The following is a 14,028-nucleotide window of genomic DNA, read 5'->3' as shown; positions in this document are numbered from 1 at the left end:
TCTGGAGTAAGTAAAGACTTAGCTGAGACCTGCAGGATGAATGGGAGTCTTCCAGGTGAGGAGTGGGCAAAGAATGTTCTAGACCTGGAGCATTCAGTAGAATGAAGAGCAGTTTGGTGTGGCCAGAGTGTTGCATGTGCCGAGGGAATGGTGAGGGAGGAGGCTCCGCAGGCCAGCAGGAGCCAGGTTACGAAAGGTCTTAAACAATCCGTTGTGCAGAGTCTGGACCTCATCCAGGAGGCAACGGAGAACTTTTCATGATAAAGTCCATATTCCTTTAAATGGCGTTGTAAATGTTACCTCCTTTGAGAAGCCTTCCCTGACCGCCCTCTGGAGGCCTCCTCTGCTATGCTTGCCTCTGCTCATTTGTTCCTACGTAACACATTTCAGCTTGCACCAGTTTTATTTTCTGGCCCATGAGGGCAGGGTCCGTGTCCACCGTACCCAGCAGTGTGCCCCTCCTCCCTAGCACAGTGCCTGGCGTCTATTAGGACTCCATCAATGGCTCAATAAAAAAAACGGACTGACTGGCGAGGTGCAGGAACCCGGCCTCCAGAAGCTTCTCGTCTAGCGAGGGGGTGGCAGCCGGTGAAGTTATCCCAGGGCATTAACAGCTAAATTTCCCGGGCCTGGATTCACTCTCCCGCCGTGCCCATCGTGGTTGCCAGTCTGCTCGCAGCACTGGGACTGATCTGGGCTTTCGCATGCAGCGTCTTGAGGCAACCCCGAGGAACCCTGCTCTTTGTGAGCTTCTCTCCACCTCGCTGGGTGTGTCACCTCCGCTGTGAGACAGGGAGCCAGCCTGGATGGATACTCACAGTACTTCCAAAATTCCTTTCTGTTCTGGCCTGTGGTCCTTCCGAGGAAAGATGCTAGGGTTTTACACTGCCCTCTGGATCTTACAGAGCACCTAGGCATTGACAACCTTTACCAAGAGACAGCCCAGCAAATTCCAGGGCTGGGGCGGATGGGGGAGGTTATTCAGGGAAGCTTCCAGAAGAGAGGGCTGGGAGTGGTTTTCTATTAGGAAGGTCCGTAGGTGGTCAGAGGGAGAAGACAGGTCAGGGCCTGCATCTGATCTGGGTCGAGGCCCAGAGGTGGGCTGAGCTGGCACCCGCAGGAGGCTGAGGGCAGTGTGAAGATACAAAGCCCCCCAACGAGTCCCCTTCCCATGTTTCCTTGCAGTGACAGCCCACACAGCGAGCCAGGGACCATTGATGAAGTTGACCACGACAATGGCACCGAGCCTCACACCAGTGACGAAGGTGAGTAAGGGGCAGTCAGGGGCCAAGGAACTCCCCCAGGGCCTCTCATGCTGACTCCTGCCCGCCCAAACACCGGGCTGGCCTGCATAAACCCCTGCCGCTTTGCAAGTCAGCATCATCCTCCAGAATAGATGGGGACCCAGGAGTACCTGAGAGGCAGGTGCCCTCCAGTTCACCACATTCCCGCCCGGCTGCCTGATCCCTTTCAGTGATCTGCCTGGCCCGAGCGAAGTCCTAAGTGACAAGAGTTTCCTAGGTAGAAGGCATGCTTTGCCCCACCAGGGGTCTGTTCTGCGCCCAGCCTCTGCTGGGACTTGGAGCACGTCGATGAACGAGACGTGGGTCGTCAAGGAGCTCCCAGCCTCGTCACCTGACAGATTGGGAGCAGCTCCCCATGATGCATAGTGATAAAGCCAGACTACAGGTGTGTCCCCAGTGCAGTGGGCACTCTGAGGATGGCGCCAAACTTCCCTGGTGATGACCCAGGGAAGTGTGCGGAGATAGGGAGAGAGAGGCCAGCCAGGGCTCCAAGGGACTCACTGGACCGTCCACTCCTTCTAGACAAGGAGAAGAGAATTGGGCTAGTCTCTAGGGAGCCCGGACTGTGTAGACAAGCAATCTGGATAATATGGGCCTAGGGCCAGCATATCCATTAGGCAAAGTAGGCACAGTGCCCAGAGCCCACAATGCTTTCAGGGCCCATGAAAATGTTTTAATTTCTTTTAAAATAAGAAGAAAAAAAATGAATATGATCCAGCCTGGATTATACTCATCTTTATACCAATGCAGTTGTAAAATACAATTTTTACCTTTTTTTTTTAACAGAGGAAGAGACCCATGTAAGCAAAAGTGCCCAGGGCTTGTGAAAGTCGTAATACAGCCCTGTATAGACCAAGCATAGCCCTCCTTTCTCCCTGTGATAGTTTTACTTTTTAAAAATCATTATTTAGCAGTTCTCTTATCAGCCTTTGTGTTTCTCTTGTGGGACAGTCCCAGGCCCTGCTTGCTGCCATTTTTGTCAGGAGAGCTGGGTATGTAGTCAGGAGTGGTTTGTGGGAGCTAGTGAAAGAGGCAAGACTGATATGTGGGTTTTCACATTCTAGTAGGAGTATTTCAGTTGCTAACAACAGAATCCCCAACTCAAATGGACTTAAGCAAAAGAGGGAATCAGATCGTGTACCTGAAGCCAAGGTAAGCACGGCTTCAGATGCAGCTGGATCCAGGAGTTCAGTTGATTTTGTCAGGAATTTGTCTCCATCTTCCTGTTCTGCTTCCCTCTGTGTTGGCTTCATTCTCACGTAGGATCTCCCTGTGTGGTGCACTCTGGCAGTTCCAGGCTTTCATTATCCTTCTACCCAAAGTCCCAGTGGAAAAGGGCTTCCTTTTCATAACGGCTCCAAGAAAGGCCCTGGGATGGAGTCTCACTGGACAGCCTTGGGTCACGTACCCAGGCATGATCTAATCACTGTGGCCTGAGAGGAAACTGATGGGTCAGGCCAGGGTCACAGGTGCAGAAAAGCAAATCTAGGCGTAATGTTCAGCTCTGCCAGAATCCTGAGAGGCTGAAGTCATCCTGAGCTGAGGGAAGTGGCCTGCAGAGCTTTTGTTTGGAGATTTGAAGGCTGCCACCTTCTGTTGCTTGCAGTGATTTGCTTTTCTCTTTCCTTCTTTCCCTCCCTCCTCCAGTTCTTCTCCCCCCTCTATCACTTTTAACATCCCCCCTTCTTGTTCTCTCCATTTGTTGCTTTCTTTATTTCTCGATCTGTGTGTGTGTGTGTGTGTGGCTCCCTCTTGCTCTAGACCTTGCTGTCAGTCTCTCTTCTTCCACTGGGAGAAAACACCTCTTGTCCAACGAGAGAGACTGATTTTCCAGAATTGAGGCCTGTCAGGGCTGCAGGTGAGGGCAGACATGCCCTCAGGAGGGCGGGTCAGGTGCCCTCTGAGCACCTTGCAGCTCTGCCAGTTGAGCTGTGCTCCTGCCTTCCTGGGGGCTAAGGCTGCTGTCATCATCCCACACTTGCGGAGTTGCCCCACAGCTCCTCAGCCCCGTGGGTGGAAGGCTGCTCTGGGCACCAGGACTGGGGAGGAGGAGGGACAGAGAGAATGGGTCTTGCTGGGTCAGTGAAGAGACAACACAGCAACGAACAGGACGCACCCAACAGGCTTCACCCCACACCAAGAAGAACCCCCCAGAAAATGCTGCCTTGCTCCTCTGAGAGCAGAGGCCCACAGTATCCCTGGAACGGGATACGTTAGAGCTTGGTGTCTGCTTCCCCAGAAGCTCCCTGCTCCTGTTCTTTGTCAGGCTGCTGGTTTCTGAGGATGACAAAGGCAGGAAGCATCATCCTGGAGGGGCACAGCCACCGTCAGGAGAGCCAGTTTCATGCTCCCTGAAGGTTCTTGCTGTATCCTGTGTGTTGATGGGGGTGCTGAATCAGGGGCATTCTCTGGAGGAAAATGAATTGCGTTTTCTAAATGTGCACATTCATGCCGACCCCAGCCAAAACAGTCACAGACATCTTGAGCTGCAGGAACAGTCGAGGGGCACTGGCCTCTGAGCAAGGAGACCTGGATTTGAAACACAGAGAGAGACCTTTATGGCCGTGACATCTTTGGCCAGCCACATAACCGCTGGCCTCAGTTTCCTTATCTGTAAAACAGGAGTGACAGCACCAAGGGAATTGTGGCCTCGGTTCCAATGAGGTGACGTACATGAAGGAGCTTAGCTCAGTGCCTGGAACGGCGAAGTGGAGAGGAAACGTTAGCTGACTCTGTATACAGTATAAATCCGTCCTAGTCCTGAGAGAGAAACTGAGTCCAGAGAGTTTCATTGACCTAACTGGTCACTGGCAGCCTAAACCTCCTGATTTCTTGACCTACTTTCCTTAAGATATTTCATTTGGGGAATTATCAATATCTTTGTTTCTCCTGAAAACACCCTGTATGAATGGAATCCAGCAGACTTCAAAGGTCAAGTCAGCCATAAAACCACAACTCTGTGTCCTTGTAATAGATGGGTCATCCCATGAGTGACTAAATTGAAGGAACAAGTTATTGTTTGGGCACCTACTGCCTTTCCTGTCTCAACAGATTCTGTAACTAACTGATGCCTGCTGCCCTGCCTTGAGTCTGTTAGCACATCATGAGTATAAGCCTGGAAAAGCCATTTGTGCTTGCCCTTTTGGTCTCCAAGGTTTATGAAGAAACCATGGTTAGGCTGAGAACCCTTGATCATCAGAAATGAACCAAATGAAAACATTAAGGGAGCCTGTCAATAGCAGCTTTATTAATTGGATGCTAAATGAGGAACAAGACCGCCAGGTAAAGAAACCACTAAAATTAGTAACAGAAACATGTTCATATAGTTACAATGTGTTAGTTTTCAATTATAATTACACCATCATTCTCTCACTGATATTTTCTCAAAGTTCTCCAAACTGCCTTGACTCCTCACCCATCATCTATGTCTAGAAAACCATTAAGCCATTCACTCGGTGGACACATCAGAGGTTCATAAATGGGCTTTTGGAGGTCCATTGTGGGCAAAATTCTATTTCTATTGGAATGTGTCCCTCTGAGAAGAGGTCCGTAGTTTTCATGAGATTGTTCTAGACATCTATTAGAAATCAAGGTAAAATTTTTGTTTATTCGTGGTTCCCAATATTTCTTTAATAAAAAATTTCAAACACACAGAAAAGTTGAAGGAAATTGTACAGTGAACACCCATATGCCTACTACCTAGTTTCTACAGTTGTTAACATTTTGTTGTAATTACTTTATCATGTGGGTAGCTATCCATCTATCTATCCATCTTATTTTTAAGACATTTCAAAGTAAGTTGCCATCATCAGCGTGCATCTCCCCAAATACTTAAGCATGCACATCATTAACTAGGGGTCAATATTGTTTATGGTTCTTTTTTTGAAGTAAAATTACATACACTGAAATGTACAAATCTTAAGTGTATCATTCCATGAGTTTTTATAAAGGCAAAAACTTGCATAACTCAAACCCCTATCAAGATACAGAACATTTCCAACACCCTAGAAAGTCCTTCATGCCCCATCCCAGTCAGTCCCTGCCCCAAAGCCCAAGAAGTAACCACTGATCTGGTTTATTTTTTTCACCAGAGATTAGTTTTGCCTATTCTAGAACTTCATATAAATGGAATTGTACAGAATAGAGTCTTTTGACTCTGTCTTCTTTCGCTGGGCATAATGTTTACAGATTCGTCCACATTGTATGTGTTAGGTGAGGTTTTAATGGTATTAAAATAGGCCCGGCCCCGTGGCCGAGTGGTTAAGGCTCCACTCACTCCACTTCGGCGGCCCGGGTTCGCAGGTTTGGCTCCCGGCGTGGACCTACTCCAGTCACCAGCTGTGCTTTCGTGGCGGTGTCCCACGAAAGTAGAGGAAGATTGGCACAGATGTTAGCTCAGGGATAATCTTCCTCAAGCCAAAAAAAAAAAAAAAGGAAAAAAAGAGGAAGATTGACAATGGATGTTAGCTCAGGGCGAATCTTCCTCAGCAAGAAAAAAAACAGAAAAGAAATGGTATTACAGTCAGTTTATTTGAATGCCCAATTCTGCCCAAATCATGGCCACCCCACCCTGTGAGAAATAAAAAATGACAGAAAACGAGAACAGTGGCCACTTTATTATTAACTAGGCTGTTGTTCCCAGTGCAGAGAAGGTAAACTGGTCTGCACCACGGGGCTGAGGCCTGAAAACTAAGTAGGACTCTCCCTTGCTTTTTTATTTTAACCACTTTATTGAGTTATAATTCACATACCATAAAATTCACCCTTTTAAAGTGTATAATTAAATAGTTTTTAATGTATTCACACATATGTGCAACCATCACCATAGACAATTTTGGAACATTTTCATCACCACAAAAAGAAACCACGTGCCGTTAGCTATCATCTCTTACCTTCCTGTCCCCACCGCATTTCTCCCCAGCCCTAAGCAACCACTAATCTACTTTCTGTCTCTATGGATTTGTCTATTCTGGGCATTTCATATAAATGAAATCATGCAATATGGGGCCTTTCTGTCTGGTTTCTTTCACTTAGCTTAGTGTTTTCAAGGTTAGTCCCAGTTGTAGCTTGTATCTGGAATTCTTTCATTTTATGGCTGAATAATATCCCATTGTATGGATATACTGCATTTGGTTATCCATTTGTCAGTTGATGAACATTGGGTTGTTTCCACCTTTTGGCTGTTAATAATGCTGCTGTAAATATTTGTATACAACTTCTGTGCAGACATGTTTTCATTTTGGGGGGCATATACCTAGGAGTGGAATTGCTGGATCATACAGTAGCTCTATGTTTAATCATTTAAGGAACTGCCAGAGTGCTTTCTAAAGTGACTGTACCATTTTATGTTAACCACTAGCAGTGTATGAGGGTTCCAAATTCTCCATATCCTTGTCAACGCTTGTTATTATCTGACTTTTTGATTCTAGCCATCCTAGTGGATGTGAAGTGGTATCTCCTTGTGGTTTTGAATGAACTTCTCTTATGACTAATGAGAGAGCATTTTTTCATGTGCTTTTTGATTATTTGTATATCTTCCTTGGAGAAATGTTTCTTCAGATCCTGTGCTCGTTTTATATTTGGTTATTTGTCTTTTTATTATGGAGTTGTAAGAGTTCTTTATATATTCTAGATATAAGTTCCTTAACAGATATATGATTTGCAGACATATTCTGTGGGTTGTTTTTCACTTTCTTGGTGGTGTCCTTTGAAGCACATAAGTTTTTAATTTTGATGATGTCCAATTCATCTATTTTTTCTTTCGTTGCTCATGTTTTTGGTGTTACATCTAAGAATCCTTTACCAAATCCAAGTTCATGAAGATTTACCCTGTTTTCTTCTGAGAGTTTTATAGTTTTAGGTCTTATGTTTATGTAATCCATTTAATCCGTTTTGAGTTAATTTTTGTGGATGGTGTAAGGTAATGGTCCAACTTCATTCTTTGTGTGTGGCTATTCAGTTGTCTCAGCACCATTAGTTGAAAAGATATTCTCTCCCCCCTTGAATGGTCTTGGCCCTCTTGTAAAAGATGAGTTGACCATAGACATGTGGGTTTATTTCTGGACTCTCAATTCTATTCCATTAATCTATATGTCTGGCCTTGTGTTAGTACCACACTGTCTTGATTACTGTGGCTTTGTAGTAAGTTTTGAAATTGGGAAATCTGAGTCCTCTAACTTCTTCTTTTTCAAGATTTTGTTTTGGCTATTCTGGGTTCTTTGCAATTCCATATGAATTGTAGAATCAGTTTGTCAGTTTCTACAAAGAAGTCATCTGGGATTCTGATAGGGGTTGCATTGAATCTGTAGATCCATTTGGGAGTATTGCCGTCTTAACAGTGTTAAGTCTTCTGATCCATGAAATGGGCTGTTTTTCCAATTATTTAGATCTGTAATTTCTTTCAACAGTGGTTTGTATTTTTCAGAATCTGAGTTTTGCACTTCTTTTGTTAAATTTATCCCTCGATATTTTATTCTTTTTGATACTAATGTAAACAGAATTTTTTTAAATTTCACTTTTAAATTATTCATTACAAGTGTATATCAATACAATTGATTTTAATATATTGCTTTTGTATCCTGCAACCTTGCTGAACTTGTTTATTCATTCAAATAGTTTTCAGTGAATTCCTTATGATTTTCTGTATGCAAGATCATAGCATCTGTGAATAGACATAGTTTTACTTCTTCCCTTCCAATCTGGATACCTTTTATCTCTTTTCCTTGCCTAATTGTCCTGGCTAGAACCTCCAATACAATGTTGATTAGAAATGATGAGAATGGACATCTTTGTCTTGCTCCTAACCTTAGGAGGAAAGCATCCAGTATTTCACCATGAAGTATGATGTTAGTGTTGGGTTTTTCATAGATGCCATGCATCAGATTGAGAAAGTTCCTTTCTATTCCTAGTTTCTTGAATGTTTTTATCAAATGCTGGATTTTATCAAATGCTTTTTCTTCATCTATTGAGATGATCATGTGATTTTTGTTTTTTAATTATATTGATTGATATATTACATTAATTGATTTTTTTTGGTTGTTATACCAATTTTGCATTCCTTGGATAAATTCCACTTGAGCATAGAGTATAATTCTTTTTATATGTTACTAGATTCAGTTTGCTATTATTTTGTTGAGGATTTTTGCATCCATGTGCATGAGATATTGGTCTATAGTTTTCTTTCTTGTGATGTCTTTGTCTGATTTTGGTATCAGGGTAATACTGACGTTATAAAATGAGTTAGGAAGTGTTTCCTCCTCTTTTATTTTTTGGAAGAGTTAGTGAAGAATCCTTATTAATTCTTCTTTAAATGTTTGGTAGAATTCCGCAGTGAAGCCATCTGGGCCTAGGCTTTTCTGTGTGGGTAGGTAGTTTTTTGATTACTGATTCCATCTCTTCACTTGTTATAGGTCTATTCAGATTTTCTATTTCTTGTTGAGTTAGTTTCAGAAGTTTGTGTCTGTGTAGGAATTTGTCCATTTCCTCTAGCTTATTCAATTTACTGACATACAAATGTTCATAGTATTGCTTTATACTTCCTTTTATTTCTGTAAATTTGGTAGCAATGTCCCTTTTTCATTTCTGATTCTAGTAATTTGAGTCTTCTCTTTTTTTCTTGGTCAATGTAGCTAAAGGCTTGTAAATTTTGTTGATCTTTTTAAAGAATCAGCTTTTGGTTTCATTGATTTTTCTCTCTCATTTTTCTATTCTCTATTTCATTAATTTTTACTCTAATCTTTATTATTTCCTTCCTTGATTTAGGTTCAGTTTGCTCTTCTTTTTCCAGTCTCTTACAGCGGAAGTTTAGGTTATTGATCTGAGCTCTTTCTTTTCTTTTTTACATATAGGCATTTACAGCATAAATTTCCCCCTAAGCACTCCTCTCACTGCATCTCATACACTTTGGTATGTGTGTCTTCATTTTCATTCATCTCAAAGTATTTTCTGATTTCTCTCTTGATTTTTTCTTTGACCATTGGTTATTTAGGACTGTGTTAATCTCCTCGTATTTGTGAGTTTCCCAGATTTTTTCCTACTATTGATTTCTGTATAGAGAAATTATTAATAAATATAGAAGTTAAAAGATCAGGAACTAATAACAACAGTCAGGAGACTTTGGTCCTGGACTGACTCTGTCACTGAACAGCAAATCAATAGTTTCATTCTACTGTGATTGGAGAACATACTTTGTTATTATTTATATCCTTTTAAATTATTGAGGTTTGTTTTATGGTACAGCATATGGCATATCCTGGAGAATGTTCCACGTGCACTTGAAAAGAATGTATAGTCTCTTGTTGGGTGGAGTGTTCTATAGATGTCTGTTAGGTCTACTTGGTTTATAGTGTTAAGTTGTCTATTTCCTTGTTGATCTTCTGTCTAGTTGTTCTATCCATTATTGAAAGTGGGGTATTGAGGTCTCCAACTATTATTCTATTATTTTTGAATTGTCTATTTCTCCCTTCATTTATGTCAGTTTTTGCTTCATGTATTTTGCTCCTCTATTATTAGATGTGTTATGTTTATCATTGTTACACCTTTCTAGTGGATTGAACTTTTTATCATTATAAAATGTTCCTTTTATTTCTAGTAAAATTTTTTTTGTTTTAAAGTCTATGTTGTCTGATATTAGTATAGCTACTCCAGTTTTCCTGTGGTTGTAGTTTGCATAATATATTTTTTCCATCATTTTACTTTCACTCTATTTGTATTTGAATCTAAACTGTCTCTCTTGTAGACAACATATAGTTGGATCATGTCATTTTATCCAGTCTGACAATCTCCGAATCTGAATTGGATTATTTAATCCATTCACGTTTAATGTTATTATTGATATAGTTGGAACTGTCTGCCATTTTGCTTTTTAGTTTTCTATGTGTCTCATGTCTTTTTTGTTCCTCTACTCTTTCTTTACTGCTTTCTTTTGCATTACGTGAATATTTTCTAATGTAGCATTCTAATTTCTTTAATGATTTTTTTCACTATATTTTTAAGTTACATTTTAGTGGTTCCTCTAGAGTTTACCATATACATCTTAACCTATTAGGATGAGCTTCAAATTTTTACTAGCTTAATTCCTGTGATATGTGAAAATATTACTCATATATGGTTCTATTCCCCTTTCTACGTTTTTGTGGTATTGTTATACATATTACATCTGCTAATATAAACCCAACAGTACATTGTTATAATGATTTGTTTACCATCTGTAGTCATTTCCTTAGCCCAATACAGCTTTGTTCTTCTTCCTTGTGCTGTGATGGGCAAATATATTACATTTCTATATGTTATTGGCCCAACAATACATTATATACATATTTTATACACTTGCTAAATTTTAAATCAGTTAAGAGAAGAAAAGAGAAAACCTATGCATTTATACTATTTTTTGATTACATAATTACCTTTACTGGTGTTCTTTGTTCTTTCTGGTGGATTCAAAGTTACTGTAAGGGGTCACTTTCTTTCAGCCTGAAAAAACATTCTTTAGTATTTCTTATAAGGTAGATTGCTAGTGAAAAAAAAAAATTTTTTTTTTAGTCGGAGAATATCCTTAGTTTGCCTCATTTTTGAAAGATAGCTTTGCTAAGTATAAGATTCTTGGTTGACACTTATTTTCTGTGAGCACTTTGAACATGATATCCCACTACCTTCTGGCCCCCATTGTTTCTACTGAGAAGTCAGCTGTTAAACTTATTTGGGTTCCCTTGTAAGTGGTGAATTGTTTTTCCCTTGATACTTCTGAGATTTTCTCCTTGTCTCTGACTTTCAGCATTATTATTATCATGTGTCTATTTGTGGATCCTTTTGCATTTCATCCTACTTGGAGTTCATGGAGCTTCCTGGACTTGTAGCTTATTGTTTTTCAATAAATTTGGGAAGTTTTTAGCCATTATTTCTTGGGATATTTTTTCTGCTCCTTTATCTGTCCTCTCCTTCTACTACTTGCATTACATGTATGTTGGTGCACTTAATGGTGTCCCACATTTCTCTGGGGCTCTGTTCATTTTTCTTCATTCTTTTTGCTCTGTTCTTCAGCTTTCGTTCTCTCTATCAACCTATCTTCAAGTTCGCTAATTCTGCTGCCAGTTCAAATCTACTCTTGAGCCCCTCTAGTAAATTTTTAATTTCAGTTGCTGTACTTTTCAATTCTAGAATTTCATTTGTTTCTTTTTATCTATAATTTCTATCTCTTTATTAATATTCTCTATTTGATTTCACGTTGTCATCATACCTCTCTTTACTTCTTTAATCATGATTTACTTTAGTTCTGTGAACATATTTATAATGGCTACTTTGAAGTCTTTTTCTGTTAAATTTGACATCTGGCTATTCTCAGAGGCAATTTCTGTTGTCTTCTTTTTTTCCCCCAGTGTATGGGTCATACTTTCTGTTTCTTTGCATGCCTGTAATCTTTTTTTTTGGAAATTGGACGTTTTAGATAATATATTGTAGCAACTCTGGGTACTGGTCCCTACCCTTTAGGGCTTATTGTTTTTATTTGCTTGGGTATTGGCTTAGTGACTGGCTGGATTATTTTACTGTTAGGCCTGGTGTTACTTCTCAGAGAGAAACAGCTTTGGGTATGCCCACAGTCTCCTTGGGATGACAGTGGTTTGGGTAGGGTTCTCTTTCCCTGACCACATCCAGCTGTTAAGCTCCATTAGTTGCTGGATGTTTTGCTCTATTCTTATCAACAGTGTCCTCGGTCATAAATTGTTCTATAGACTAATCCAATCAAATTCTGTCTCCTTTGAAGGAGTAGTTTCTAAGGTCAGTGTTTGGTATTTGTTCTGTCCCCTGGAGGGCTCCTTTCAGCTGTCTTATTCCCTGGTTATCTCCTATAAACTAGCTGGTCTACAATTTAGGCTGTATCTTTATTAAATATGTGAACCTGCCCCCAATTGCCTTTTACCACAACTTCCGCTATTCTTGAGAGCACCCTTGGGCTTGAACTTCTCCAAGCTCTGTTGCAAATGAAGTCAATTCCTTTGGGAAGAGATTGGCAGCTGTTTTACAGCCTCTGTCTCCCCCCAGGCAGAGTCTCTGAGATAGAGCTCTGGAGTTTGGGGTGAGCACAATGGCAGGCTTCTGAGTGACATCCCCATTCTGGGAGCTCAGTGCTTTGTGGAGGGGCAGGCAGCAGGCTAAAATCCTCTCAGCTTGCCTCTTCTCACACGGAAACATCACCCCATGAGCTGAGGCAAGGGAGATCAGGGTCCCAATCTTCTCTGTGGTGCTGTGCCCAAGGTAGAACTTCCATTTCATGAGTGAGGTTGGGTGGAAGAAGGGAGCCCTCACCTCTCTACTGCACTCGCCTGGGACTCAGCCCCAGCAACAGATAACTTGAGGCAGGATGAGAAACACCAATCTCCTGCTCCTCCTGGGAAGAAAGCCCTTCAACTGGAAGCTGGGGAGCTGGCGGGGAGAGGAAGCCCCATGTTTTGAGCTGCAGTGGTCTGGAGTAGAGTCTGTGCTGCCCTGAGTTTAGGGGGCTGGTGGAAGGAGGGAGCAAATTGGTTCAAATTCCACAGACTCTCACCTTTCTTACTGAATTTTCATGCATTTTCTTGAATAGATCTTTCTTCATTTGCTATTTGCCCTTAGGACCATTTCCAGAGGCTTTCAGTGGTTGGTTGGTTGCTTATTTTTTGTATTTTTCACAAGTTTCACTGGGGAGTGGGTCAGCAGATCTCCTCACACTGCCATGCCAGGTTGATCTCTCTCCTTTCCTCTTAAACAAAATCTAAATCTGAATACTAGCTGGTGCCACAGCCCAAGGCAATGAAAGAACCCAACATCATGAGTGAGAAGAGGAGAAAAAAGGGACCCTGTGGACAGGCCCTAGGTTATTTCACTACTTTAGTTGCAGGAAAGATGAGAGAGAAGAGAGGGCACATCCATGTTCCCAACTGTAACATGGTGACCACGGCCTCTAATAAACTGGCCTAATGAGATTAGTATTCTCACTTCAGAGACAGTGTGGGGTGGGGTAGGGAGGGGGACAGTGAGGTGGTGTTAAGAAGATTGAAGCCATCTGCTCTACTGTCATGCATTGTCTTTTTTTTTAATCTATTGAAGTCTAGTATAGTTCTTTCTTTTTTATTGAGATATAGTTGACATGTAACATTATATAAGTTTCAGGTGTATAGGAATGGAGCCATCTGCTCTTGCATACAGGCAGAGATCATGACCCAAAAAAGTGTTCTCTAGTGTGGCATCATTAGAAAGGGGCAATTGAACGTCCTATCAGGTGATGGGTAGAGAAGGATAATGAGTATAGGATTTGTAAAACATCCAGCCTTCAGATTCTGAAATAAAAGCAAAGCTCCAATATGTCTTTTCATCTCCGTGTCAGGCCCTGGCCTATTGTAACAGCCTCTGAACTGCTGTTGCCTCCAGCCTCTCCCCTCCGATCCTTTCCTAGCTCTGCAACTGGCTTCAGAAGCCAGGAGAAGACTTGGGCTTTGTTCCAAGCACAATGGGAAGCCTTCAGAGGGACTTGAACAAGAGAGTTTCATGGTCTGATCTATGTGAAAAGATCCCTCTGGCTGCTGTGGGGAGAAATGGCTCTACCAAGCAAAAATGAAAGCAAGGGAACCAGGTAGGGGGACAGCAGTGGTCTGGACCAGGGCTGTGGCAGCGGAGGTGATGAGACTGGTCAGATTCAGGAGACAGTTCCAAGGATGGATTAGATGTGTGATGCTCAAGAGCAGGGCTTGGG

General features: G+C 41.8%; 1 protein-coding gene across 1 annotated transcript in view; it reads left to right on the top strand.

The window, feature by feature from the left end:
• Positions 1-14,028, top strand: part of LOC131419146 (SLIT-ROBO Rho GTPase-activating protein 3) — a 248,436-nt gene that overhangs the window by 219,497 nt on the left and 14,911 nt on the right. The window contains exon 18 of the mRNA XM_058564009.1: positions 1,186-1,265. Within this exon, the coding sequence (XP_058419992.1) occupies positions 1,186-1,265 (80 nt within the window). The remainder of the gene's footprint in view (positions 1-1,185; positions 1,266-14,028) is intronic.

Source organism: Diceros bicornis, chromosome 2 (genome assembly GCF_020826845.1).
Source record: "Diceros bicornis minor isolate mBicDic1 chromosome 2, mDicBic1.mat.cur, whole genome shotgun sequence".
Classification (NCBI taxonomy): domain Eukaryota; kingdom Metazoa; phylum Chordata; class Mammalia; order Perissodactyla; family Rhinocerotidae; genus Diceros; species Diceros bicornis.
Note: the sequence above shows the minus strand (reverse complement) of the source record. Positions and strands in the feature narration are given on the sequence as shown.